The 27678-nt window shown below is 48.5% G+C and overlaps 9 protein-coding genes across 9 annotated transcripts; 4 read left to right on the forward strand and 5 right to left on the reverse strand.

Annotated features, from left to right (window-relative positions):
• Positions 1-1533: 1533 nt before the first annotated feature.
• BDW43DRAFT_284069 (GFA family protein) lies at positions 1534-2285 on the reverse strand. The gene has a single exon (XM_032042814.1). The coding sequence runs from the start codon at positions 2050-2052 to the stop codon at positions 1702-1704; it is 351 nt and encodes a 116-aa protein (XP_031897658.1). The 5' UTR covers positions 2053-2285; the 3' UTR covers positions 1534-1701.
• Positions 2286-4757: 2472 nt separating this feature from the next.
• Positions 4758-6254, reverse strand: BDW43DRAFT_148678 (zinc-dependent alcohol dehydrogenase family protein). The gene has a single exon (XM_032038411.1). It carries the CDS (start codon positions 6105-6107, stop codon positions 5082-5084), a length of 1026 nt encoding a protein of 341 aa, XP_031897659.1. The 5' UTR covers positions 6108-6254; the 3' UTR covers positions 4758-5081.
• A 2719-nt stretch (positions 6255-8973) lies between these two features.
• Positions 8974-11081, reverse strand: BDW43DRAFT_313631 (uncharacterized protein; the record flags this gene model as incomplete). The annotated part of the gene is made up of 3 exons (XM_032047650.1): positions 8974-9537; positions 10837-10858; positions 10924-11081. The coding sequence occupies 3 exons, from the start codon at positions 11079-11081 to the stop codon at positions 8974-8976; spliced, it is 744 nt and encodes a 247-aa protein (XP_031897660.1).
• On the forward strand, positions 10850-12076 carry BDW43DRAFT_284076 (uncharacterized protein). The gene has a single exon (XM_032042815.1). It carries the CDS (start codon positions 11324-11326, stop codon positions 11561-11563), a length of 240 nt encoding a protein of 79 aa, XP_031897661.1. The 5' UTR covers positions 10850-11323; the 3' UTR covers positions 11564-12076.
• Positions 12077-12089: 13 nt separating this feature from the next.
• Positions 12090-13186, forward strand: BDW43DRAFT_284078 (uncharacterized protein). The gene is made up of 2 exons (XM_032042816.1): positions 12090-12520; positions 12598-13186. Exons 1-2 carry the CDS (start codon positions 12239-12241, stop codon positions 12679-12681), a joined length of 366 nt encoding a protein of 121 aa, XP_031897662.1. The 5' UTR covers positions 12090-12238; the 3' UTR covers positions 12682-13186.
• A 2-nt stretch (positions 13187-13188) lies between these two features.
• On the reverse strand, positions 13189-14933 carry sidJ (putative siderophore biosynthesis lipase/esterase). Its single transcript, XM_032042817.1, has 2 exons — positions 14578-14933; positions 13189-14505 (listed from the first exon to the last, which is right to left on the reverse strand). The coding sequence occupies exons 1-2, from the start codon at positions 14629-14631 to the stop codon at positions 13501-13503; spliced, it is 1059 nt and encodes a 352-aa protein (XP_031897663.1). The 5' UTR covers positions 14632-14933; the 3' UTR covers positions 13189-13500.
• A 1933-nt stretch (positions 14934-16866) lies between these two features.
• BDW43DRAFT_284080 (GNAT family N-acetyltransferase) lies at positions 16867-18562 on the reverse strand. Its single transcript, XM_032042818.1, has 2 exons — positions 17541-18562; positions 16867-17479 (listed from the first exon to the last, which is right to left on the reverse strand). The coding sequence occupies exons 1-2, from the start codon at positions 18555-18557 to the stop codon at positions 17108-17110; spliced, it is 1389 nt and encodes a 462-aa protein (XP_031897664.1). The 5' UTR covers positions 18558-18562; the 3' UTR covers positions 16867-17107.
• A 123-nt stretch (positions 18563-18685) lies between these two features.
• sidH (enoyl-CoA hydratase/isomerase family protein) lies at positions 18686-20009 on the forward strand. The gene is made up of 2 exons (XM_032042819.1): positions 18686-19066; positions 19139-20009. The coding sequence occupies exons 1-2, from the start codon at positions 18838-18840 to the stop codon at positions 19723-19725; spliced, it is 816 nt and encodes a 271-aa protein (XP_031897665.1). The 5' UTR covers positions 18686-18837; the 3' UTR covers positions 19726-20009.
• Positions 20010-20419: 410 nt separating this feature from the next.
• sidD (nonribosomal peptide synthase SidD) lies at positions 20420-27292 on the forward strand. The gene is made up of 2 exons (XM_032038412.1): positions 20420-21325; positions 21377-27292. The coding sequence occupies exons 1-2, from the start codon at positions 20870-20872 to the stop codon at positions 27182-27184; spliced, it is 6264 nt and encodes a 2087-aa protein (XP_031897666.1). The 5' UTR covers positions 20420-20869; the 3' UTR covers positions 27185-27292.
• The last annotated feature ends 386 nt before the right edge of the window (positions 27293-27678 follow it).

Raw genomic sequence — 27678 nt, forward strand, 5'->3', positions numbered from 1 at the left:
CCACTATGATCAATAGCCCCATATTCCAGAAGCCGGTTCTCGCAGCCAGCGAAGACTGTCTTTACCTCAATATTCATTCGGCTGAGACAAAGCATAACACCCAATGGCAAGGGTGGTGTTTCTTTGCTTCACAACAATTAATCTACGAATCTCAGATGGCAGCCATAGTAACCTTTGGCCTCCGAATAAGACCCAAGCGTTGAAAAGTGAGCTCTTCGGTCTCGACATGTAATTAATAAGGTAATACTCACGCGTAGTAATAGCATGGACTAGGGATTAAATGAGGTTTAAATGATACAGATGATTATTAGCTATGATCTATAATTATTGTCAGATGGTTCTAGCAGAACCGCAAACATACAGACTTGTCGTTCTCACATAGTACTGAAGTTAGGATTTAAGAGAATCATAATTGTAGAGTAGATTATGTACCACGCTTATAAAAGGATAGTATTATTTCAATTATCTGTTTAATTCATCTTGCCTTGGGGTTAATAGTCTCCCAGTTCATTCTCCCTCCATCAAACAATCGGGTCCATGCGGCTTTATCCCGTGACTAACAATATGATATCTTCCGTACGCTTAAGCTTTCTCGCTCGCCTATGAGTCTCTGCGATGGCGAGCGCGGTATTCAGTCCGGTAGCGACCCTTTCCTGCTGTCTTAACATACTGGGTCTCTTCAAGCTTTGGAGTCTGCCTTACCCTTCCAGCCATCCCCAGCTAATCCAAGCCTTGAGAGACTCATGGTGTCATTCCATGGACATACGCGATATATACTGGAATTACGATGGCTATTTTATGGAACACTGGGGGAACGAACCGTCATTTTCCACAAAGCGCTTAAGTAACCGGATAGGAGTTGAACCTGGCTAACCTTCGTTAAGGCTCCGGCGAGGTTCGCAGCTGCATACAATTTCAGCTAGTTCGCATTCTCGGCCATTCCCGGCATGCAAAGAGAGGATGTATCCGCCTAAGCATTATCCTCAGGCTATCAACTATTACCCTAGGTATTTAACTGGCAACTATCGACGGTTGGTCTCATGTCGACCTTTCTGGCGTCGATTTGACTAGTTTTGTCCGCGTTCTTGAGTTGCTGTGCAGATTGTTCGTGGGGCCAGGCCAAAGCCGTATATGCCTATGTCCCGCTTTCTACCGTGATACTGCTCATACAGAAGGGAATGACAGCAGGAAACTGAATTTGTATAGCCCAGCTCCCTGGGCGACATAAACAGCTTCTACCAACAGATTGGATGGTTCAAGGAGATCGCTCACATGATGCGGTTTATCGACTAGCCGACCCTGATGAAGGTTAGCAAGAGGCTTATGCAAGTGGTGCTCAGCATGGTCATCAACATTGGTCTTTCTGACATCCTAAGAGTGTTGTCGACTAGCAAATTGATCTCAAAGTTGGAGCCCTGAGGACTTGGCCAGACCGCGACTTAGGACACTAGTAGACATTGGCAATACGCCACAGGCCAAATTGAAAAGAGAAGTAAAACTAGTTTCTTTACTCTTGTACTGTGGCGTGGTCTAGTGGTTCGGTGGAAAGGATCGTAAATCCAAGTCATGGAGAGGCTTGCTAATGGATAGTGAATTCTTAGGCTCAAATATCACCTGGTAGTACAAGTGGTTATATTTGTCCCTAGTGAATCTGTGACCAGCGACGTGGAGCTGACACACTGAAACCCCCAATTAATTCATTCAGGGTCCCGAAGGGCCTTGCCCCTTCGGCGGATAAGCCGAACCCTTGACCTGCGCCACACCAGTTGCCCCCTGAAGCCATCCCACCCGGTCCTTAGTATACAGTTCAAACCTGGGCTTCAGTTTCGTTTCGTGCAGGGTGAAATCATCCACTGTTCCGGTACGCAGGATACTGTGTCCTGGAAGCATTTCACTGATGCGATACATGAGTGAGCCACATGTGGAACAGAAACAATTTGTCATTGACTTTCCGGAGGCAATGGTCTTTGACTGGCTAAATAATTTGAGGTTTTCTTGACCACGTATGTGCCTGAGATGTGTGTCCGCGACAACGAAATTGGTCGCGAACATGGATGCGGTGATCTTTCGGCAATCCGTGCAGTGACAGGTGAATGTATCGATTAGGCCTGGGCCTAGCGTTGGCTGAGATTCGTCCGTGTTGTGAGCAGGATGTATTAGAATGGGTCGTATATGTTTGGGAGGACTTACAAAAGCTAACTGTACTGCACCACAGTAGCATGTGGCAGTCGCCTGGCCGTCTTTTGACCAGCCATCATCGGCGCCACCGGCAACGGGTATGTAGGGCTTGGAATTATCTCTTGCAGCAGCCATAATTGGGCTTCTTCTTTGGGAGTTGAACGGGTGCTTTGCGTATATTTATATCCCATGTAATTTGCTTTCGTAATTCATTCTGACGGAAATTAAGATCTGGGTCCAGGCTCCCGCTGTTCTCCCACTTGTTCACCCACTTGTTCTCCCACTTGTTCCACCGGTTTCCCACCGGTTTCCCACCTACTTCACTTCATTATTAGTAAACATGCCGTTGATGACGCAATTGGATTTTCGATGAGGGGGAAAGCTCCGTTAATAATGAGTTATTCTCAGAATATTATCTGTCAGATCTTGATAGCGAGTTCATGATCTCTTAATTAGTTTATGGCATTCATTATTCGTGTAGGGTGTTATATAAGTACTCCGGGCGGGACACCCTTTATCATCTTGGGGAAGTGGGCCTGCGACCACCAAATGGGGATCGCAAGAAGGATATGAAAAGCAGGTATATATATTATTTTAGTATTATCTTAGTGTGTGCCCATGTTGTGGTAGAGCTGACTGTGGAATCATTTGGGGACTAACTTGCTTATAGTGAGGAAATTCCTATTGCCTGCTGTGACACAAGTCGGCTTAGTTAGGTCTAGTCCTGTATATATAAGTCTTTCCAGTACTTTGCCTGTATATATAATGCTGTGATAATGGCGCCCGATCACTCTCTGCTATCTTAGATTATTTAAATTCTGTGTATACCTTACTGTAAGCTACTTAGGCTAGATCTAAGCGCTTGTCTATATCTTAAGTTTATAAAAAGCTTCTACTAGTCTTACAAGTATCATAGCTCTTGAGCTTTCTTTAAAGATAAGTACTAATCTACTATAACTAAATATAGCTAACGATTATCACTGTTAGTTTATGGCGGGCACTTCCGAGCCACAAAATAGGGAATCTAAAATATTCCACCTTGATAATAAGCTAGAGCCACTGGATGAGAAAGATTATAGAGTAAGATTCTAATCACTACAAAGCATAGACTTATAGCTTATATATTATACAGTGCGCTGTGGACTTATTAGAAACTCTACTGACTATCAGGCAGCTTGATGTCCAGAGAAGAGTCAACATAACCAGTTATCCCTCAACGCACGTAGGTGATACTACACCTGGTTGGTTGGTTGGTTGGTTGTAGGTTGTATTTATACGCTGGCCCCTCGTCTTGTATCACTATTAAAATATATTGAAAGCAGTAGTGGTATAGTGGGATTATATAAATCTACTAATAAAAAGAAAGGCTGAAGAAGGTGTATAGTAAAAATATATAGACTCATAATATAAGTCAAAGTAAATAGAAGAAAATAGAGGGAATATAACTAACTATACAGGCAGGATAGCAGGATTCCACAAAAGCAAGGCTAACTATGATAAACACTAAGTCCAGGAAGGAAATGTTCTAAACAGTAATCAGAGAAGCGCGTGGTGAGCGTGGAGAGAAGGCTTGGTAAGATTTTGGTGAGGAAGTTGCGTAGTGTATGCTCAAAGAATAAAAGAATAAAGCTTTTCATGGTGGTCTTGCATGCGATAGTAAACCCTTTCTCTCCCTTCGGTGGTTTGGTTTCAGGGCACTTTTTTCCCTTTCTTTCACTACGTTCGTTCCAGGGCACTCGTAAATAATACGCAAATGAACCAAATTGACTAGAATATTTTTGTTTCGTATTGTTATGGACACCCTCCCCCACACTCCATATCGCCCTCAGCTTCTCCCTTACTCTACCCCATGGGAGCTGCGCGCCATGGGACGCCACCTTGAGCCCTAGAAGCATATGCTTATCCGCGACATGTTACGCAGAAAATGCTTTACTACTTCCCAGATTGCTGATGCTGCAGAATGTAGCGAACATTCTATCAGGAATATTCGTTCACACCTAGGCATGTTTGGTACTGAGAGTCCGCCAGTGAATCCAGGAGGTCGACCACGCAGTATAACCCTACCGATGCTTGACGCACTCTCCGAACACCTTATCGAAAAGCTAGGTCTATACCTTGACGAGATGGCAGTTTTCCTACACGACGAGTTTGATATTACTGTCTCGCCTTCGAGTATAAAAAGAGCCCTGTCTTCTACAGGTAAGACGAAAAAGTCAGCCCGTAACAGAGCGCAAGAAAGGAGCCGTGATCTGTGAGATTCCTACTTCCATAAATTATCTGAATACCAGTCATATCAACTAGTCTTTGTTGATGAGTCTGGATGTGATAAACGGATAGGGTTTAGGAGGACTGGTTGGTCTCCTCTAGGAGTGAGACCCGTTCAAATAGCGAAGTTTCATCGAGGCCACCGCTATTAAATATTACCCGCCTACGTCTAAGACGGTATACTCCTCTCTCGCGTTTTTGCGGGCTGGACAGATGCTGTCGTTTTTGAGGATTTCATTGTGCAACTTCTACAACACCGTGGGAGATGGCCTGAACCCAAGTCGGTCCTAGTTATGGACAATGCTTCTTTCCATCATTCCGAGAGGATTAAGGAGATGTGCTCTGAAGCTGGGGTCAAATTGTTATACCTGCCGCCATATTCTCCCGACCTGAACCCTATTGAAGAAATCTTCTCCGAGCTGAAGAGCTACGTCAAGCGAAATTGGACGCCATACGAAAACGAGCCTGGCCAAGGTTCCGACACTTTTCTGCAGACATGCGTTGCTACCGTCGGTGCAATACCATTGTTCACTTTATTCTGTGGGGGATGGTTGGCCGGAATATGCAGGCTACTACAACTATATATATCACTGTACGTCCATGTTTCCAAAGCCAATCTCAATTCCTCGTGAGCTACTTTATTTCGCGATTTCGATAACGACTTTGCCGGTTTGTTGTCCACCCTCGAGCCTCTTATATGCCTCACGGAAATCCGCGAAGGGATAGACGCGATCGATTATAGGTCTGACTTCGTGCCGTTCCATAGCTTGAAGCATAGCTTCAAACTCGACCCGCGAACCAATAGCAGATCCAGTCACTGTGAGGGATCGACCGAGGATGTCAATTGGTGGAAGGCCGCCACCGAAGCCGCTTGCGAACCCAATCACGACGATGGTGCCAGTAATCTTGGTCGATGCTGCGGACTTCACGATAGTCTTCTCTCCGGCAATATCCAGCACCTTGTCAACACCCTTGCCGCCCGTCAGAGCAAGGATCTCCCGATCCCAATCGGGGGTGGTACTATAATTCACAACGGCATCGGCTCCAAGCTCTTTAAGCTTAACAGCCTTCTCATCCGAGGATGTAATTGCCAGGACACGAGCGCCGGAGATCTTCGCAAATTGTAACGCAAAGAGCGAAACACCTCCAGTGCCTTGGATCAGCACGGTCTGGCCCGGCTGGAGGGGCTCAACTTTGCTAAGGGCCGTCCAGGCGGTAACAGCCGCACAAGGAAGGGAGGCAGCCTCGACGTAGGACATATAACGAGGGATGCAGACGAGTGCATCTTCGTTGAAGGTCACATACTCAGCCAACAGCCCGTCGACAGCGAAACCAACGCCGCTTGAGCGATATTCCGGGGTGTATGGGCCAGCAATCCAATTCGTAGTGCAGCCGACTGCGACGCGGTCGCCCTTTGCGATCCGTGTAACATCTGTTCCGACTGCAATAACCTCTCCAGCACCGTCAGAAACAGGAATGCCGTTTTCCTTAGTCGGCAAACGATATTCACCCCTCAACAGAGCCGTGTCCCGGTAGTTCAGGGAAGCAGCATGGACCTTGATCAGGACATCGCGTGGACCTGGAATCGGCAGAGATTCGTCATGAAGTTCGGCGGTAATTTTGCCGCCGGCCTTGGCAATGCGAACAGCCTTCATTTGCGTCATGTGTAGGTTTTCGGTTTTGGCTTTCAATGGATTAGAAGATTTCGGGAAATTTAGAGCCTCTTCACATTTGGCATAATAACGGGAGTCGCCGAGCTAAATATCTGATTGAGGCGCTCGAAAGCGTTCGGATATGGGTGAAAATAATGACGTTTTCGTCGCCCAGATCTCTAGTGAATTACTAATGGATTACGATAACGTATTTCCCGGGCGAGTGGGCCACCTCCGCTCTGATCCCACCTCTAGGCGAGATTCTAGGGTCTATATCAACAAAATGATTGCATTTCTATATAAAAACTAATTACTAAGTGGATTAGGACATCTAACCCTAGTATGTCCCTGAATATGGCAATTAGAACACCGCGGGGGGGCTCGTACGCGCGGCCCAACTGCAGAAAGTGCAGGATCTATAGAAAGTGCATCTTGAGCTTCATTGACCTCATCTTCACGCTGAAATCGCTCCAAGCCTTCCTGGATAGCTGAGCCCTCTTCAATAGCTAGCTGTCTAGTAGAGTACTTTCGCTTTTGACCTTTCCATTCATTTTCAGCACGATGTTTGCGTATTTCGTCCCGCGCAAGAACAAGCTCATTAAGTGTCAATTCATGACCTTTAATAATCTTGTCTAATCGCGTTTCTAGCAAAGGTAAAGAACTGTAGACATGTTCTTTAAGCAGTTTCCTTGCTGCCGACGCCTGCTTCTCTAGCTGCCTAGTAGTATAGGGCGTTTTAGGCGCTGAATTGGTTGACCGACTGCCAGGTGGTGTAGGGGTCTTTAGTCGGATATCTAACTTACCAAGTACCCTATCCGGATTAAATGGGACTAGGCCAGTGCCTGTGAAGCTATTTTGAATATTTTTAACTGTAAAAGCGCTTTTGCGAGCTTCTGGCAAGATCTTTAGAAAATCAATCTTATCAATATGATTGATTCCTAAGTGTGCTTTCTGCTCCACTAAGCTCCCGTACGCGCCTTTTAGAGACCGAAAACAGCCTACATCTAAAGGCTGGAGCTTATTAGAAGAGTGTGCAGGCATGCAGATAGGAATAATATTATTCTTACTGCAGATTTGGTCAAACTGAGGTGTAAGATGGCTGCCATGGCCATCAAGAACTAGAAGACAGTATTTCCCAGTTGTACAACCAGTAGTTGCAGGAATAAAGAGATTTTTAAGCCAGCGAAGACCTATCTCATCAGAAGTCCATCCCCCTCTATATGGACCTTTCCTTTGAAGATAATGCATGGAGGAAGCGCCCATCCAGTTGAATTAATACATTCAATAGAAGTAACCCATTCCCGATTATCTGGCTGTACAAGAAGCGGTTTTCCATAGTAATCAGCTCTAGTAACTACTTGAGCAGTAGCTACTAGATCCATAGCAAAGCCAGTTTTATTAAAATTGTAGATATCTTCCTGTGCAATCCTATGTTGCATTATAGTGATCTGTACGCGATCAAACCACTCCTTAATAACTCTAGGATCTTCGCATTTCGCATGTCGATAATCATAGCGTCGAGAATAGCGGGTTTTTATTTCATTATATCGTTTAATAAAGCTAGAGACCCAGTTCTTTCCAATAGTCTGAATAGATGCTGTACCGCGCGCAGCAAGGAGAATATTGGCCATTTCTTGTATATGGGATGGTCGGGGAGGTGCTCCACGTCGATCTAGAGATAAAATCCATTGTACAAGCGAGTCCTCTTTATTCTGGGTTAATTTATGGCTGTTGGCGCGTGTTTCTGTGCGTGAAGTGATCCCATTAAGTTGTCGTTGGAGAGTTGTACGAGACACATTATAGACGCGTGCCACTTCGCGAATATTGCAAATCTCCTGCTTTTTTAAAGCAGAAATAGCAAGCAGTAGTCTTCCCTCCTGCTCAGCTAAGTCTCTTGAAATTTGACGCCCTTTTGGAGGCATGGTTAATGGTTGAATTGAGTGAGGCAATAAAACGCGTAAATTTTTAATGAGGTGGCCCGCTCGCCCGGGTGGCCCACTCGCCCGGGAAATACGTTAGCACCGATGGAGATGACAATTTATCTTTAGCTCCCACCGGTTATCCCACTGCATCCTACCGGTTATCCCACAGTTGACATTGTCGAGTACGAACGGCGTGGGCCGGTTGCACCTCGTAAGTCGTTCTAGCAATTCCGACCTCCTTCGATAACGCTTTTCATATATTGCCTCGATATCCAATAAGCATAACCCTAAACCGAGTTAGTCGCTGTATACCATGACACAGACTGACTACAACTTTGGAGATGGATGGACTTAGACGAAACAGCTGGAGAAGTAACATATGTCTAGCAAAGGTTGGACCCAACCCACAAGAGTAAACCGAGGTCGGTAACACGCTTCTCATTGTGGCGTTTGAGATACAGGATGGACCGAAATCAGATTCACCCCTTCGCTCTCATATAACTGTACTGGGACCCTGCGACGAAACCCATTTCCTACTTTGTTCGGTTTCAAATCTTGGATGGCGTTTAAGAAGGGTCACATGATTTAATAAAGAGCTTACGGACTTATATTGATCCTGAAATGTCCATCCAAGTGTGATCACTGTGGGTGTGCGATCCAAACATCGGATCTACTTCGCACATACTTAAGTTGAGAGAACTAGGGGCACATGTATACCATTGCATAGTCACGCCCATGTAGACTGCCGAGAGAACCCTTCCTAATGTCACTCAAAGATAATGTAAAAAATAATCCAACCCTTTATCAGGTCTAATGGAAGGCATTTGACCTAGCGACTCGATGGATTGTCCTAACGCGAGTTCGCATCTAGGCGTCTGATCTTTGCGACACCCTTTGGAGTCGCACTTCAATATTTCAGTCCGCCGTCGAGCTTTCGGCATTTCTTTTCGCCCAACTCAACAGACTCTCTTTGGAGGCTTTCCTCCGACATCAATATCTGCGATCCATTTCCTCTTCTGAGAGACACAGTTCCTCCGAGGTTCTTCAATAGAGTGCGCATTGAAGAAATGGCGTCGCAAGTCCAGCGTCCCACAATATGATCTCTTTTCACAGCAAGGACGAGGGCATTGAAGAGGCTCGTCTTCTTCCTTCCCACTAAGATGCATCTCGTTGATATGATTGATTAGCGTAGATTTGACCCGCCACTGCTTGAATCGCTCCGGCGGCTGTTTTTCTGAGTCACCCAAGCAATAGGGATAGAGCCCTGGGTATACCAATGTATGGCGGGACGTCAAAAGACCGCATCGCGGCTGTAGATGATCTAGGTGAAAGCGACAGTGCTTTTGCCAATCGTCCTCCGTAGAAAACCACTCGCAGCAAATGTTGCACCATTCGAGGAAGTTCCGCTGCGCTCGTCGATGGGCTCGCTCTCGTTCTTGTACAGCTGCTGGTAGGGTGCCGCATTCATCGACTTCCTCCGACACTGTAAAATATGTTTGGAACGCTCCTGTTTGTGAAGACTGTTTTGGTTAGCTTAAACAAACTTCCTAGCTTCTAAGTCTCTCTGTCAAATCTGCGGTAGAGATGATTGAATGTACTTACATCTAATGTCTCTCCCTACCCTCAGTCTGGCTCCTGCATGTCAAGGAGAAAGCGACAACCTGCTCTGGCCGCGGAAGAGTTCCCGTAGGTACGTCCGCCACTGTGGAAAACTTCCAAGGAAAAGAAAGCGCCATACGTGAACGTTATCCCCTAAGAGGCGAGCCAGCTACCATCTTCCCGCTGACTTTTCTATGAATTTCACCCTCCGCTTAATGACGGCATCGGCCTCCCTGGACCGATACTCGCTGTTTCGAGCCCTAAAAAGCGCCGGAGACGTGATACATGAGGAGGTATATTCCACGTAGTCACGTTCTGTCATCACCTGGCCAAACATTCAGTCCCGTTGAGGTGCTCCAACCACTCACCGGCGCCGATAGGCTCGAAGCTGCTATAGCTCCCACTTGTATTTTAGATCAAGAGTAGATTGTCCACGACCAAAAGGAGGTTCTCCTCGCTCATTCATTAGTGACTCGTCTGGCTTTCGATGAGCATGATGGTTTTGAGTGCTTCAGCCGTGCAATCGGAATAAGGGTGCCATGGTAACGGGCGGTAAAGGACCAGGCCTTGAGTAGACTGGGGGGATAGCAAGGGGGTAATCTTTTCACTCTTCCACGAGTTGCTGCCGGATCAGGAACTCATAGGCATGTAGGGCATTCCTTTGGAAATCGGGATGATTCACAAGGCCTGTATACACGAGCACCTGCAGTGCAAAGGACGTGTACCACATATGTCCCCCTTGAATACTCATGGTCTGCATTCCCGAAGAACCTATCCATAGGCACTTTAGACTCATTTGTTGCATGCGCTTTAGACCAGGGAGCTGGGCCTCTCGCTACATAGAAGGCAATCATATTCAGCCAAGCGTCGAGGCTGACGATACCGGTCGAGATGCTGACCCTTTATGAATGTTGGAGGATTCCCAAGCTCTCTTCTGTCCCTTTTCCGCTAGCTTGCTGGGGCAGATCAATGGGGTCCACCCATTTTAAAGGGCCCAATTAAGGGTCCGCAGCATCCAGCTTTTGGCCTGATGCTGCTTAGATGGGAGAATGACCCCTTCGAATGCTACAAAATTGACGAAGGAGAAGCTTTCTGGAAACAGCACCGCCCGAATCTCATCCAAGAGATCTTTGGACAGCAATGTGGACCTTCGGGATGAGAGGTAGTATATCGGCAGATAAACTTGGCATGGGCTTAATGAACCATTGCCATGGGCTGACCGGAAACCACTCCGGGAGGAGCCTGACAACGAATCAGTTTAATCGAAACCTCGGAACCAGCCAACAAATACGAGATCAAAAACTTACCACATCTCCACCGGGTAAGGGTCAATACCTTCCCAGTCGTATAGACCCAGCAGCGCAAGCCAGAACTTGGCCCAGCATGGCAGATAGACCGCTCCCCCTGAGCGGAGATAGTATGACCGGGCTTTGCGAAGATGCTCTTCGTCGGTAGGGACTCCCATGAACCTCAGGGCAATTTAGACTAATGTAGTGACCATCAGCGAAGCTTGCTCTTGCAAATACGTCGGCCAGCTGCCGTCCTCGGGAATTTGGCAGTTGAACCTAAAGCGGATCTATTCAACGACGTAGGCTTCATCGATCTCGGCCCGGTGATATACCAGGAAACGACCATCATCCGGGTCACAAAATAGATATAGCTCAGGTCGCGGACGTGAGTGTTGGTTGAAATCGGGTACCCTTGTAGATGGCCTCGGAGGCCGTCTTGGGAGCGTCCGAACCGGGAATACCCTATATTTGCCTTGTCAGCCTACTTAATCATCCGAGGATAGTCAACGCGTGCGATGTACAGTTGGAAGATCTAGGAAGAATTTTGTGGTCACATTTTGAGGCCGAGCCTTGCACTCCTTATTGTTATTCACAGCCAAACCGCATCACTACCCCATCACTTAATATATTATCATGTACCCATAGAGGAGGAAAATGACATGCACTGACCTGTCTGGGTGATCCCGTGCGACGTCTCCGTTTCCGACTTGCTGCCAGGTCGTGGTCAAGAATATCACATTCCGGAAGGAGACAGGTCGATTCCATTCTATCGTGTGGTCTACATGCCATGCCGATCTATTCCCCTACCGACGTGCAAAATCCCACGCACCGCTAATGACAGATACAACATACTTTCAATAATCCATGCAGTTTAGACGTAATCTCTTCGATATCAAGATGCAACTTATCTTGCCAGTATCGCGGAGTAGTTGAGGGGCTGCTCTTTCTTTGTCTGGACCTTCACATCTCTGGCACATTTATATAGAGGCATCGCCAGTGCCCCATGAAAGACTCCACGTTGCTCACGGATGATGGCAGCCGTGCTCGACACGGCTGCCTCTTCCACCAGGAACTACGGCCACTATCTCGGCCGACATCGTGTCGTGCGCCTGTTCGGTCCCAAGGACCGCAAGACCTTTTTCGAGCGCCGGGATCTCGACCTGGACCAAGGGCTCGGTTTATCGCTCCTCTCTCTCCCTCTTATAATCTCATGTGGTTTTGATGCAGAATAATTCAAGTATCCCCGCTGACACTGGCTACGAAATACGGGGTCAATCTGTTCGTCACTTTTGCCAGTGCGGTCGAGCGAGCCGGCCATCATCCGCCGGGGCGCATGTTTCTTATCTTCGGACCTCACTTCGCAAGGCGCTGCTACGCACCGAGAATCTGGAATTCGTACTCGCAGACATACACGCGTCTACCGCCGATATGGTGGGTTTCGTGGCTGCTGAACCTATTGCATATCCCTGTAGTGATCACCATGGTACGGCTGTATATGATGCTGTGGCGGATCATCCGCCATCGGGAGCAGCACCAGAAGCGAGGAGACCCCAAGAATGAGGGCATACTGCAGCATCTGGTTGAGAAGGGGAGAAGTACCAGAGAGATTCTGAAGGTGGGAGGGGATTTTTTCTGCTTGATTTTCCCCAAAGCAAAATACACCCACAGCCTAATTAAAATTCATCAGATCATACCGGTGAGCCAGTTCGCATCTCAGGTGATGTCTCCGACGACCGCCCCATGGTTACTGATAGGGCTTGCAGCCGATGCGGATAATAGAAAAGCGAGCAGGGTTCGCAATTACCTTCAAACACCGCGTCATGCTATGTTAGCTTGTTCGAAGAAACGCGCCTGCAAGGACACCATATCGCATCTATGGGATCATATGATGGAATTATCACTTTTGGGTAAACCACTATTCTCAATACGTTTTATAGTCTGGTTGTGATGCTTATTTGCGCTTATTATTCTTTGGAATATAGGTAGTTCGGACTTTGCCTTGATCTTAGCGTCGTAAATCTTGCAAATTGGTACCCTGACGGGATTATATATGCGAGGAACAATATCTATCCCCCGCTAAACCAATAACCTACAAATAATACGCCAGCTGCACTTTTACTGAATGGCTACTACTAGTACAGTTTATAAATACAGAGTCAGCATGCCAAGTAAGAACACAGCCAAACATAAAAGAGAATAGAAGTACAATGCTGAGTATATATGCTGGCGATGTTGCCACGTGCTTAGATATACCTCTATCCCTACAACCAGCACTTTTTCCTTGTTCATTATACCTCGCATTTCACGGAAGTGGCTTTTTAAAATATTGCAGGATATCTGGTAAGCTATTCGTATGAAACAATTTTCAAAACGATCAGATTTATGATCCTATCAGACTATCAAGAAGGCCTATCTAGGTGAGGATTATGAGGCCTTTTATATGCGGCCCGATTATCATAGTATTCAACAAACCACATACTTCCGCAGATGGTCATTTCGCCAGGCATATGTCGGGTGCCTGCAATACTAGGTAATTTTCGTGGGCGCATTCAATAAATATGTACATATACCTAGTATCTAATCCTATAAAAGCCCTCACGCCTTCTCCGCTCCCCTCAAATACCCCATAACCCTCTCCACCAACCACCTCCTGGGCTCCGCCTGATCATCATTACTCAACGCATGCGAAGCATTGGGAATGACCCCACTATGCTCACTATCCCAAATCTCCTTGCCCCCCTTATTCACCACATCCCTCCACCGCGCCAACAACGCCTCCTTATCCACCCAATCCGGAACCGACTGATCGGCGCCAGAATGTAAAACCATCAACTTATACCCCAGCAACCCGCCCTGGCCAATCAACCCAAACGTCCTCCCAAGCTGCTCCTCACTCAAATCCGAACTAAACATATCATCCTCCCCCGGCGCAGCCGGACTATCAGGACTAACCAAGCTCAACAACCGCCGACAACTAATCGGCGTATTAGCCGGATACCCCATTTGCCCGGTCAATGCAATCGGAAGCAGCGTATCAAATCCCTGCTCCTCATCCTTCGCCACACCCTCACGCGCCATCGAAACTACCTTATCATAAATCTCCTTAACCTGCTCCGGCGTCTTGCCCCCAATCCCCCATTTCAAGACCCACTTAATCGCCTCACGATCAGAAACGGGAGCCTGCATGATCGCGCCGTCGAGTCTCATGCGCGTAACATGCTCAAGGGTTGAATCGAACGCTGGGACAGTTGGGTGCGGGTTGGGACGGGAGAGATAGTGCAAAACGCACTGGGAGCCGGTTGAATGGCCCATTAGGACTATCTTCCCCGGACCGTAGGTCTCGGTCTTGTAGTCTTTGATGTAGTTTAGGCATTGGGCGATTTCGGTGGTGTCGCGGTCGAGGTGGCCCAGACCCCAGGATTGGTAGGAGGAGGTGAGGTTTAGGGTGAAGAGGGACCAGTCTGTTGGTTGGAGGGCTTTGGCGAGGTCGGCCATGTAGGAAGTTGTGGCTAGGCCATCGCCGAGGCCGCCGACGAAGAGGAGGCTGTGGGGTTTGCGGATTGAGGGGGTTGTGTATTCGAATGTGACGAGGGTTTCGGTCTGTTTCTTTTGTTAGTTGATTGTTTTGTGGTGTGTGAGGGGTTATGAAGAGGGAGGAGGGATTGTACGTACGTAGTGGTGGAGGATGCCGGGCAGGCCGCCTTTGGGCCAGAATTTGGAGTACATTATGATTGTTGTTGATGTGAGCCTTTCAATAGGTAGGTGTTATTGTTGTGATGATGATGATTGATTGATTGAAGTCGAGAAGTCACTAGTGAGTAGTCCGCGTGTGGCTTTGGACAAGGATTAAGTCGAGTTTGTTGCGATGGTTATGAGAATTGCGGTATTTTTCCAGGATCGGCTTCATGTGCTTCTTTTGTCAAGTGTGGATATCTTCAGACTGGTGGTTTGATCCACCGGTGAAATTGTTATTAAACGGAATTGAAGACCCATCATCTCCAAGTTGAAAAACGAGATGCAAGTTCTCAGTATGTAACATTAGATCTTGGCAGGGTGGGCGTGTAATTTATGTGTGGTAACTTCTAGTCCAACAATGATATACCCTAGTAACGTCGCAAGTGGAGTCCTAATTTCACGGAAGACTAGATAACGCCAATAATAATTTATGACACAGACAAGTGTGACAAGTGGAGGGAAGAACCAATGGCAACGGTGTACTGGTGCGCTAAGAGACTAGATCAGATTAGATATGGTGGCGGGAGCCGGGATCTGAGGATCTGATTAGATTACTCTCAAAGTTACAGTTACAGACCCAAGGTTCACCAGCATCATTGTGTGGAAGGATCTCGGAGCTCAAAGACTGGTTGCGAAGCAAAGCACACCGGTACCTCGTTTAATCGAAGTTTTTTATTTTTTTACTGCGCACATACTATCCGTACAAGTTGCTTCTTCATGCACCTTCCAGTTCTGGCTCGGAGACTGGAGGACATTGCACGTAAAGGCGCTATAATGGATACGAGTATTGGCGTGTATGTAACCTGGAATGCTCAGTACACCGGAATAGGAATGCTTAACGCCTCCATTTTCACAATAATCTTATCAGCGGCAAGTCCCGACACGTCAATGCAGAGCAAACCAATTCGGTCAAGAGACTCTTCACCTGGATTACCCCTCCCCAAAGCCTGAAATTGTTACACTATAGGCATCTTTCCCTTATCGTGGTAAAATTGCCGCTGGAATGACTGTTGTGCTCCGCTATGATGTAACGGACTACTTTGAAAATCTCTAACTCCACCCGCAATTCCCTCACTTCGTGGAGTATCGCCGCCTGTAATCTTCACAAGTTCACATGGCTCCAAAGAGACCGTGCATGATGTATTTCATTTCAGTGGGACATAAGAGCCTGCAGATACATCGCTAAGTGAAGTAGGAATGTAGACGAGAGGGGGCGAAGAGGATTTCGCAACGCCAAAACACACCGAATCATCGCACAGGACAAGCGAGCCAAGGAGGCAGAGAAAGCTTACAAGTTCATGGATTGGCGAATCAAAATTTGCAGCCTTTTAAATCGTGTTGAGAAATGACAGCACACGTGAGTATACAAAAGATGGCGTGTATTGATGTATCTTAGAGTATTGTGTACTTTGCGACTCATCGTATCATACGGTAAAGGTAAGTATTGAATCCGTCGCGTAATCGCTTATCAATCTGATATTAATACTCGCTTCCGTTTCTAGGGCTTGCAATATCCCCAACCAAGGTCGAGTTAAATCCCTAAGGAAGTTTTACCTAATACCCGTTATAAAATTTTCATCTGATCCGGTTTGTCTGACGACTAAAACCGAAGCTCACGATAATATCTGACCCAAGAGGAAAAAAACTCGGTCAACTAACTCTCGGATCAGATAATTTTGTCTCAGCCCACCACACCACACCAAAATACCTCCCCACTAAACATCAGAAATGGAGAATAGAAATCCAAGTCAGTCCGACCGGCCCACATTACAATCCCTCCTTCAAAAAGAAACTAAAACCGGTCATAAATGTGGATGAAATGGAAACCTAGTCGTAAGACAATTGTTTCACTCGTACAATGATTCTCCAAGAGGATTAGCTTATCAGATGGGGATTATCTGATTAGATGATTAGATTGATAGGCCGGTTTAGTCTTGGCGTGACTATCACTTCCTTTTTCCATTCCGTGTACAAACACTGCTCCGCACAGTTTCCTCGGCCCAATCGACCGGAAGTCAATTCGCTTCCGGTCGGAGATTTACCCGTAAGGCAGAGTCTTCTTTCTTTTTTGGTGTATGTTCACGATGATCCTTGGGTATGACGGGCCCACATACATATCCAGTTTGTTGGTACGGAGTATTGGGGTATGCATATGGTTATGGAGATATCTACGAAAGGAAGTAAATTTTCCTTCACGAAGATAAGGTTCTAGGCGTTTAATTTCATATGAAGAAGAATTCTGCTGCCTCGTAAGTTTTGGTTACCCTGCACCGGCCAGATCCCTCCGAGGGCATCATCATTATCGACAATGCTCAATTCGCTGTAGAGTTACCGGAATGACTACGCATTATGTCTCAATTCAACAGTGACAGAAAATCCCATAATCTTTAAACAAAAATAAACTAAAAGGTCCATGCTACCCACTATACACCCATACAAAAGAACGAAAGAAAACAACGGAGAAAATCTAAAGCTTAGCATCCCATGCCATCCGATCCGAACTCTCCAGCGGCCGTTCCCTCCCATCCCAGAAAAGTGGACAAAGCTGAAACCACTTTTGCCGACTACAATGCACATGGACGGATCTCTTATGGCCCAAATCCACATACCCCTGGACCGTGAGACCCTGCGCATTCTCATACGATAGGACGGTGGTGTTTGTAGCCTTGGGCTCACCGACGACAGCCATTGTGCGTGGCTCGTCGAGGAAGATGTAGTGGATGAGGCTGCCCCACCAGGCGTTGACGCGGTAGGCGCCGCGCACGCTGTGCTCGCCGACGAGGGAGTGGCGGCCGCGGTCGTAGTCGTCTGCGTCGTAGTGGGCGCCGTAGTGGTCTTCCTGTTCTTTGTGTTAGTTTTTTATGCTCGGTGGATTAGGGGGTTGTGGTGGAGGGATGTACTTTAGCCCAGTAGACTTCAAAGTAGGAGAATTTGAAGTCATCGAAGCGGCCGAAGAGGCAGAGAACGTGTTTGTCTTCGTGGAGACGGCGGAGGTATTCGCGATGCTCGTCTAGGGTTCCGGTTTCGTTCCATCCTTTCGCAACGCGGGGATCGTTCTGCCATTTATTGAAGAGACGGAGGTGTTCTTCGTCTTGCCAGTCGACGGCCATGAGAGAGAAGTGCTGGTTCAGGTGCGGGATATAGCGGCTATAGACGAGGGAGCCTGGGGTAGGTTTCGTGGGGCGGATGGGGTGGCGGGTGTAGATGCGCTCGTCGGGGAATTTCATGGAGAACTCGTAGTTCTGGGCCAGGGCTGGATATTGGCTGGCGGGTTTGCGAAGGAGGCCATGGATATCTTGGTCGACGGCCCAGATTGGGCGGGGTCCGAGGGGGGAGCCGGCGCCTTGCCAGAAGGCGGAGCGGAGGAGGACGATGGTGTTGCTGGGAGAGGCTTTGTTTTCGTTGCCGAAGGGGATGCGGCGGGAGGGGAAGGCAACGGTCAGGCCGGTGCGGATGAGTTCATCGCGGATAACCTCGTGGCCGGAGCCAACGAGATCGAGGCGGAGGATCTCCCGGTGTGGATGGGTGATGAAGAGCGCGTGGATGACGTTCCATATTTGGCCCAGTGTTGGGGGCTCTACGCTGGTCCAGTGGAAGGATGTTCCGGGTGCGCGTCGGGTGCGAGCCCAGGGACTGTTGTCATTGTCGGGGATTTCTTTGGCGGATTCATCGAAGGCGATGTCTGCGTAGGTGAGGGTATCTGAGTGGAGGGGCTCTGGGAGTGGTTTTCCCACTTGAGCGTCGTGTAATTGAAGTTGGAGCACGCGGGGTGTGGATTCGGAGACTGTGTGGATTTTATAGCTGGTAAGATATGGATGAGGAAGCTTCACCTGAGGATATGTCGGTTTGCCAATGGGCGTCGACTCGGCGAGGGCTGTGTTCATAATTGTGGGAATGTGAAAGCTGCTCTGCGTCATCGCCAGACAATTGAACAATTTGTGATAAGCAAAACGGCCCTGGAAAGCGCCAGGATCTGGGCCTGGTATATATAAGACATGGGTGAGCAAAACCTCCGAGGCTAACGAGTGGAGAAAGTTTACACAATGGAATGCCGAGCACCAAGTAGTCCCGAACTATGGCTTGTGAAGTAAGTGCATTACGCCTTTACTATGTTTACTTAAAACGTGATCGAGCCACTCGTCATGGACACTCAATTTCTCAACCTCGCCTAAAAATACCCTCTTATATTAATACGCAATGTCGATGAGCGTGCAGCATCCCTCCGTCCAAGGGTGTCTGGTCTCGTTCCCGACCCCTCACATACTCCTTCTCACGCTCAACCGACCTAAGCAGCGCAATAGCATACCGCTCGCTACGAGCGCTGAGATACAACGACTATGGGAATGGTTCGATAAGGAGCCTACTCTACGGGTGGCAATCATAACTGGCACAGGAGAGTCCTTTTGCGCCGGGGCGGACCTCAAAGGTAGTACCAATTCGTTTCCATTTTCCTCACCAGCCTCTTTGTTCTAGGATCATCTAATATAATAGTATATAGAATGGAATGAACTTAACGCGCGCGGCGAAACAAATGAAATGACGGCACCCGGGCTGGCCGGACTCCCCCGCCGAAGAGGAGTGAAACCCATTATTGCCGCCGTGAACGGATACTGTCTCGGCGGCGGATTCGAGATGGTGGTCAATTGCGATCTGGTTGTCGCCAGTGAGCAGGCAACCTTCGGGCTACCCGAAGTACAACGAGGAATTGCCGCCGTTGCAGGCTCTCTACCTCGGCTGATTCGGATCCTGGGCAAGCAGCGAGCCGCGGAAATTGCGCTGAGTGGACTAAGTTTTCCTGCAGCGCAACTGGAGCGTTGGGGGCTGGTGAATCGCGTGGTGGAGCACAGTCAGTTACTGGCCACAGTGGTGGAGATGGCAACCGCCATCGCGAGGAATAGCCCGGACAGCATCCGCGTAACCATGGAGGGCCTGCACAATGGGTGGGAGATTGCCAGTGTTGAAGAAGGCAGTACGGCCTTGGTCGACCACTGGTACCCTAAACTCATGGCTGGGGAAAATTTTCACGAGGGTGTGCGAGCATTTGTGGAGAAACGGAAACCACAGTGGAGGGCTTCCAACTTGTAATCTGGTCGAGGGATTTCTGGTGACAGATATTATTATCTGATTCTAAACAAATTACAGCTAAAAACGCCACCAAATAGTTAATTAATAGATTACTTACACGGAATACATGGTGGTGGACTGGTTTGTTTTCCTTTTCCGGGAACAGCTTGTCGTGTACGGAGAACACACTTGATCTTTTGTTTACACAGAGTGATGCGGACGACCCAGGGACCTCCGCTATATTTAACACAAGAGCTTCCATGTTGATCCTACTGCTGATCAGTTCTACAGCCTTATTTTGACATACTGGAAACCGTCTGTGGTACAGTCCACCGATCCGTACGGTATAGAAATAATTACTAGGGTGTTTCGAGTGGGTCAGTGAGTATTCATTCATTACTACGTACTGTACCAGAGCTAAAACCTTGAAACCCACTCACAGAACCTAGTAAACCATGCAAATTTACAGTTTTTAATAGAAGTTGTATCTAGCATTTTCGAATACAGAACGGTAGATGAAGACAGCGCTAGTACTATTCATTTTCTAGTATCATAAAGTTCTGACGGAGCAGAATGGTACCGTGATCAGGTGATGCGCCCGCCCTAGTTTGCGGGATCATATCGGAATCCATGTTTGGCCCCGTCACGGGTCAGGAGAGGGGAAAAAAAAAGGAACAAAAGCGTAATGAGGTCCTGTACTCCGTACAAACTAGATCCATACTCCGTACATACAGTACCAGAGTACCATTTCCCATACTGTATTTACAGGCCTCCGTACTGGACTTCATACCATAACGGCATTGAAGCTGTCCTGCTCCACCCATCCGTTCACCGGACCTATACCTACACATGCTCTGCGCCCTACCTGTGAAGATATGTGGGCGACTACTGAGCCCACCAGTCTCCCGCAATGACGATCTCGGTCGGACATTGCAGAGCACCTGCAGGTACGGAATTAACTTGTGGCTTTCCGGGCTTGCCCGCCGGAGGACAATGCGATCAGAACCTTGGGTATTCTCGTTATATAATATACACCTTACCACTTGAGTCCGGTTGGACTAGTCGAAAGCTCTAGTGAATTGAACGGCTGGCCGAGGTGCAACCCCTCCTCGCTTCTCATACCCCGCCAATATCACGAGTCCAAAAACGCTGGACTGCCGGGAGAATGAGCTCTATACAGGTCGATAATATACCTTATCAGGATCAGCCTGGGCATAAATCCGTCAACGGAACGTCTGTCGGTCAGGCTGATGGCGCCAGCTTTAAGACTTTTGAAGTCACCGGCCTTGCGGACTATGAAAATACCATCACAGGTATGAAAGATGAGATCTTACTTCTTTCATGGCTCATCGTGCTGTTGCGGACCAGAGAAGGAGACCAGGTTCGCTATGAATGGGCTCATAAAAGCCAAGAAAATTGGGTTGAGCGGGAGACAGCGCACAGTCTGTCGATGAGTGAAGTTATACCACAATTACAAACCAGTGTCAGCGAGGCCGCGGAGGCAATTTCGCGGCATATCACAACAGTCAAATCAAGTGAGAGTGCAACCCAGTTCAGTTCGGCCTTACTCCTTTTGAGCAGCGGATCCCTTTCCCGAGTGTCTGAGCAATGTACGGATGGAGTAAGTTACAATGGTCCATTGTGGTAGTAAATGGCTAACCGGAGTGACAAGGGTGCGATTCACTTGGAGGCACGCTTGGAGAATGGCCAGCTGGGAATCTGTCCAGTATGGCAGTCCGGAAATATGCTCCCATTCACAGTAACGCAACACATCAAGTCGCTGGTCGACACCGTTAAAATGTGTATTGCAGATCCCGATGCATCTATTGAAACCTGTCTTCGGCCGACCTCAAGTGATTTGAGCGCGATATGGAAATGGAATCACGAACTGCCCCCCTCCTACAACTTTTGCATGCACGACGTGGTTTCCGAACAGGCCCAGAGATTTCCAGACAAGGTCGCAGTCGCATCATGGGATGGTAGCCTAACCTACGGCCAAATCGACCGGTATTCCACCTTCATGGCGCGCTTACTAAGGAAAATGGGTGTTGAGGTACATGATTTCATACCAGTGTGCTTCGAGAAATCAAGATGGACCATCGTCGCCGTACTCGCGGTGATGAAAGCAGGAGGAACTTTGGTGATGATGGACCCGACGCTACCACTTGCCCGCCTACAAAACATGGGCAAACAAGTCGGCGCGAAAACGATGGTATCATCTCGGGCACAATATGACCTAGCTACATCGATCTTACCGGATGGAAAGCATATCGTCGTCGAAGAAGACACATTCACGCACTTGTCAGATTCGGAGGTTTCTCCACAGTTACCAGTTGTGCCATCGTCTGCTTTGATGTACATCATCTTCACTTCAGGCAGCACGGGTACCCCGAAAGGAGTGAAGATCTCTCACGAAACCTATACAAGTAGTGCGTTCCCTCGGGCGAAAGCGGTTGGCTATACGGAGGACTCCAGGGTTCTTGATTTTGCGTCCTACGCTTTTGACGTCAGTATCGACAGCATGCTTTTGACTTTGGCAAACGGCGGTTGCCTTTGTATCCCTTCCGATGAGGATCGACTGAACGATATCAATGAGGTCATTCGGAAAATGCAGATCAATTACGCAGGTATAACCCCGTCAGTCGCTAGGATTTTGGAGCCGGATGTTATAACATCGCTCAGTATGCTTGGTCTTGGAGGAGAAGCAGCTGCGGCGACGGATGTGACGCGCTGGGGTAAAGACACTAGGATTGTGATCGGTTACGGTCCCTGTGAATGCACCATCGGATGTACGGTGAACGGCGATACTGCTACAGGAAGAGACTATATCTCCATCGGGACAGGCAACGGCGCGGCTATCTGGATTGTCGACCCTAACGACCACAATGTGCTTATGCCGGTCGGTGCTGTAGGCGAGCTACTTGTCGAAGGCCCAATTGTAGGACAAGGCTACTTGAATGATCCCGACAAAACCGCCGCCGCTTTCATTCATGATCCAGATTGGCTTGTGGCGGGCCATAATGGCTATGCTGGCCGACAGGGACGTCTGTATAAGACTGGAGATCTTGGGAAATACGATCCGGACGGTTCTGGGGGCATTGTCTTTGCCGGGCGGAAAGACACGCAAGTTAAATTGCGCGGACAGCGTGTTGAGCTTGGTGAGGTTGAAAGTCATCTTAATGCAAGATTACCTGCGGAAACTACTGTGATTGTCGAGGTGATTAAGCCTCAGGCATCCGGGGGCCAACCTACTTTAGTAGCATTCATTACAGCCCAGTCTACAAAGAAAAATGGGGATACTGAGCTCAAGTCCGCAGAGTGGTCGGACGAGCTGCGCAACGCATTGTCAACAGCTGATGCGGAAATCGCAAAGGTTTTGCCGCGTTATATGGTGCCAAACGCATATATTCCGGTCAATTTTATGCCAGTCCTTATCTCAGGCAAGACTGACCGCAAGCGACTCAGGGAGTTCGGTGCCACGGTAGACTTGCAGCAGCTGGATCAAGGCACAAACACTGGAGCTATTCGCGAGCTGACCGAACTTGAGCAACGTTTGCGCCATGCCTGGGGCCAAGTACTGAAGCTGGACCCCGAAGGCATCCGCCCTGAAGACAATTTTTTCGCACTAGGTGGTGAATCTTTAGCAGCAATGAAACTCGTGTCGGTCTGTAGAGCGGATGGTCTTGACCTTAGTGTCACCGGCACTTTCGGCCACCCCACACTTGCAGCGATGGCCAGCGTCGTCACCATTGCAGACTCGAAAACCAAAGTCGAAACACCGGAATTTTCTATGATCTCCCAAGCAGTAGAGAGTGCATGTCTGGAAGCATCCCAGGCTTGTGGGACAGATTCCGCATCCATCGAAGATATCTACCCATGCACCCCTACGCAAGAGTCACTGTTCACCTTCTCACTCAAATCAGTCAAACCTTACATCGCTCAGAGAGTGGCGTGCATTCCATCACATATCAGCACCGATTCCTGGAAGAAGGCGTGGGAGGAGGTTGTCGCAGCAATCCCCATCCTTCGCACTCACGTAGCCCAGCTCCAAGAGCCCGGGCTGCAACAAGTTGTACTAAAGAAAAGCATCTCCTGGAGAGATTCGACAGATCTTGAACAGTACCTCGAGGCTGATCGGAACGAGAGGATGAATCTTGGAGAAAGCCTGGCTCGATACGCTATAATTAGCAATCCCCACAATGACACGCGGCACATGGTCTGGACAGTCCACCACGTACTCTATGATGGATGGTCAGAGCCAGTTATACTTAAGAAAGTCAGTGATGCCTTGCAAGCTCAGCAAATTAATGTACACACACAAATTAGAGACTTCGTCAAATTTGTACACGAAACAGATCAAGTCGCTATGCGGGAGTTTTGGCGCCGGGAATTGAAGGGAGCCGTCGGACCTCAGTTCCCACGGCTGCCCACGAGAGACTACTTGCCCATGCCGGATGCCATGGTCGAACATGAGATACAGCTTGATACAAGCTCTGGATCGCCATTTACAATGGCGACATTGATCCGTGGCGCCTGGGCACTTGTAGCGTCACAGTACACCGGCAGCGACGACGTCGTGTTTGGGGAGACTTTGACAGGGCGAGACATCTCGTTACCGGGAGTCGAAAGCATTGTCGGGCCTTTGATTGCTACAGTCCCGATCCGCATACGTGTTCCACGAGCAAGCACCGTTGAAGCTTATTTGAAGACCGTACAGCAAAGCATTTTGGCCCGTACGCCGTATCAGCATATGGGGATGCAAAACATTAGAAAGGTCAGCCAAGATGCTCAACACGCTTGCGAAGCTAGCACAGGCTTGGTTATTCAACCAGAGCCAGAGTACGTGGCCAGTGAGCTTGGCTTTAGTCACGGAGATGTCGTGCGCGAGGCGCTCCATTTCAACCCCTATCCGCTTATGGTGGGCTGTGGTATTAAGAAGGGTGGGTTCAGAATCTGCGCAAACTTTGACAGTAGCTTGATCGAGGTCGCAAAAATGGAGCGAATCCTTAAGCAGCTCCAAATGGCCTGTTCACAGTTGACAAAAGATCTATCCAGAAGGATCGATGAGATATCCTGCTTGCCCGAGGCAGAATTGGACCAGATCTGGCAATGGAACCAGACTCCCCCATTGTCCTTGGACGAGTCGTCCAAGACACTTCGAGCTGATTCTAGTATTAAACAAGGATCTATCTATCCTCCTACGGTGGTATCGTGGGTATGTGATCCGCGGAACCCATCTTTGCTATCGCCGATTGGTTGTGTCGGCGAGCTCTGGCTTGAGGGGGCATTCCTATCCGGAGAGGCCGTTGAATCTCCGTCCTGGCTTGTGGCTGGAAGCTCAAGCTGTAAAGGCCGTGCTGGAAGGGTCCAGCCCACTGGGGACATGGTTCAGCTACGGGAGGATAGAAGCTTGATATTTGTGGGCCGAAAGGAGAACGTTGTAGCGGTCCATGGACATGCGGTAGATATCTCCGATATTGAAGCCCACTTCGCAAGACATCTCCCATCTCATATTCGTGCCGCTGCAGCTGTGTTCCAACCATCGTCAGACGCCACTAAGCCCTCCTCAGAGCAAGAGTTGGCCGTCTTCATAGAGCAACAGCCTTTGGAGGAAGAGAGCGTTGAGCTTCTGTCTAAGAACCATAACCTCACCCCCGAGACATTGATCTGTGCAGAAATTCCTGTCAGCCTTGCTGTCGCAGTCAAGCGACTCAGAAAATTCATGCAAGATTCCCTTCCATCCTATATGGTTCCCTCTGCGTATGTCGTGATCGACAGAATCCCCACTGAGATGGACCAAGTCGACCATGGCCTTCTCAATCAGCTCGCCTCAAAGATTCCTCGAAGCATACTCACCCAGCTTGGTGAAGGGTTCCAGGAAGCATGGGCGAAGAACTTAGGGCAAACACATTTGTCCAATACAGAATCCATTCTGCAGGCTGCCTGGGCAAAAATACTGCGGATGAGCCCGGAAAAGATTGACGTCGATGACAACTTCTTCCGCCTCGGCGGTGACTCCGTTCTAGCCATGAAGTTGGTCTCCAGTCTTCGCGCACAGGGCCACAGTTTAACAGTCGCCGATATTTTCCAGAACATGCTTCTTAGAGACGCAGCCAAGGTACTGAAAGTGGGCCAAGTGTCGCAAGCGAAAGCTCAGTCCTATAAACCTTTCTCGTTGCTAGGCCATGTGAACCTAGAGCAATTTCTGTCCGAGGTGGTCCGGCCGAAACTTACTGACCCAAGTTGGTCTATTCAAGATGTATTTCCGGTGACAGACACTCAAGCACTTGACATCAGAGCGACCGTCCAGCCACCGAGAACTTCCATCCAGTACACCATGCTTTATCTCGATAAGAAGGTTGATCGCGAACAATTGTTCCGCGCTTGCAGCCACCTTGTCAAGGCCCATGATATTCTACGCACCGTCTTCATCGAACATGAATCGACCTTCTTGCAAATCGTTCTGAATGAACTGGATGTCCCTGTGGCTATGCACCAGGCTGATGGGGACCTCGAACAATATGTCAAGGTCCTCTGCGCTGCAGACGCCGAATCGAACTTCCAGCTCGGATCGTCATTCCTCAAGCTGCTCCACGTGCAAGGCAACGATAGCCAAGACTGTCTTATAATAGGCCTTTCCCACTCTCAGTATGACGGAATATCCCTCCCAAGACTGCTTCAAGACTTGGAGACTTTGTACACCGGCGGCAAGATCGTCGATTTCGAACCATTCTCAGCATACGTTGCACGGATCTCCGATGAGCGCGTCCAAAGCAAGGCAGCCAACTACTGGCGCAATCTCCTAGACGGTTCATCACTGTCCGTGCTGGAGGGGACATCAGTCCAGCCCACAGACAAAGCGATATTCCGAACCAAATCAGTCGACATCTCCCAACCCCTTGACCTCGAAGAAATCACAACCGCAAACCTGCTCACCGCAGCATGGGCACTGGTCCTAGCCCGCCGTCTCCAGACACACGACGTAACTTTTGGCAGTGTCACCTCAGGCCGAAACATCGACCTCGCCAACGTAGAGACTGTCATGGGTCCATGCTACCAACTAACCCCGATCAGAGTGCCGTTCCAGTCTCAGTGGACCGCGGTGGATCTCCTGCGATTCGTACAACGGCAAAGTGCCGAGTCTGCAGCTCACGACTTCCTTGGATTCGAGATGATCTCTAAGCAATGCACGCAGTGGTCAGCGGCCGCGCAATCCTTTGGCTCCCTTGTCCATCATCAGGACTGGGATGACTTCGATACCATGCCTTTCGCCGGGGGAAATTGCAAGGTTGATATTTTGAATCCCGATGGGGACGCGGCTTATCCTTTGAAGGTTGTTTCGTTTGTCCGCGGGGGACAGATGCATGTTGGGGTGGTGGGAAGTGAGAGAGATGCTGCGTTTGTGAACGCTGCCTTGGACGAGTTGGCGGCCACCGTTCAGGAGTTGGTGACGCGTCGGTCGGAGCACATGTTGCTGTAGAGTCACACGGTCTAGTATCCTTCTTACAGTCCTTGCGTATTCTCTACAATGTTAGGAATGCCAAATCAAAGTTCCCGACCTCGAGTTCCTGGCACCATTTACATCTCCTCTTTAGGAAAGGTCAAAACAATCGTATGGGTAACTCTCTCCATGATATATAATATCAGCTTTTTCCATTGTATCCTGGTTTAACTAACTAAAATAAACAGCTACTAAGGCACTTTCAAGTCCGGATGTTCCAAACTGGTAGTGATTCAGAGGGTTACAAGCTCGCTGGGGCGATTGTAGTCACTATCTCCAAATATATATTTCTTACCAATGGGATACACAAGCCCCAATGATGTACATATACACTATAAAATTGCAAAATACTAAAGTCAAAGGTACTGTAAATATCTAACGTCTTAGAATCTTTTTGAATTATATGGTCGTGTTAAGAAATTGTTGGTCAATGGTGGATGTATGTAAGTCGCCGCCACGGCAAGAAGTTGGGA

This window comes from Aspergillus alliaceus (genome assembly GCF_009176365.1).
Source record: "Aspergillus alliaceus strain CBS 536.65 unplaced genomic scaffold BDW43scaffold_39, whole genome shotgun sequence".
Taxonomy (NCBI): Eukaryota; Fungi; Ascomycota; class Eurotiomycetes; order Eurotiales; family Aspergillaceae; genus Aspergillus; species Aspergillus alliaceus.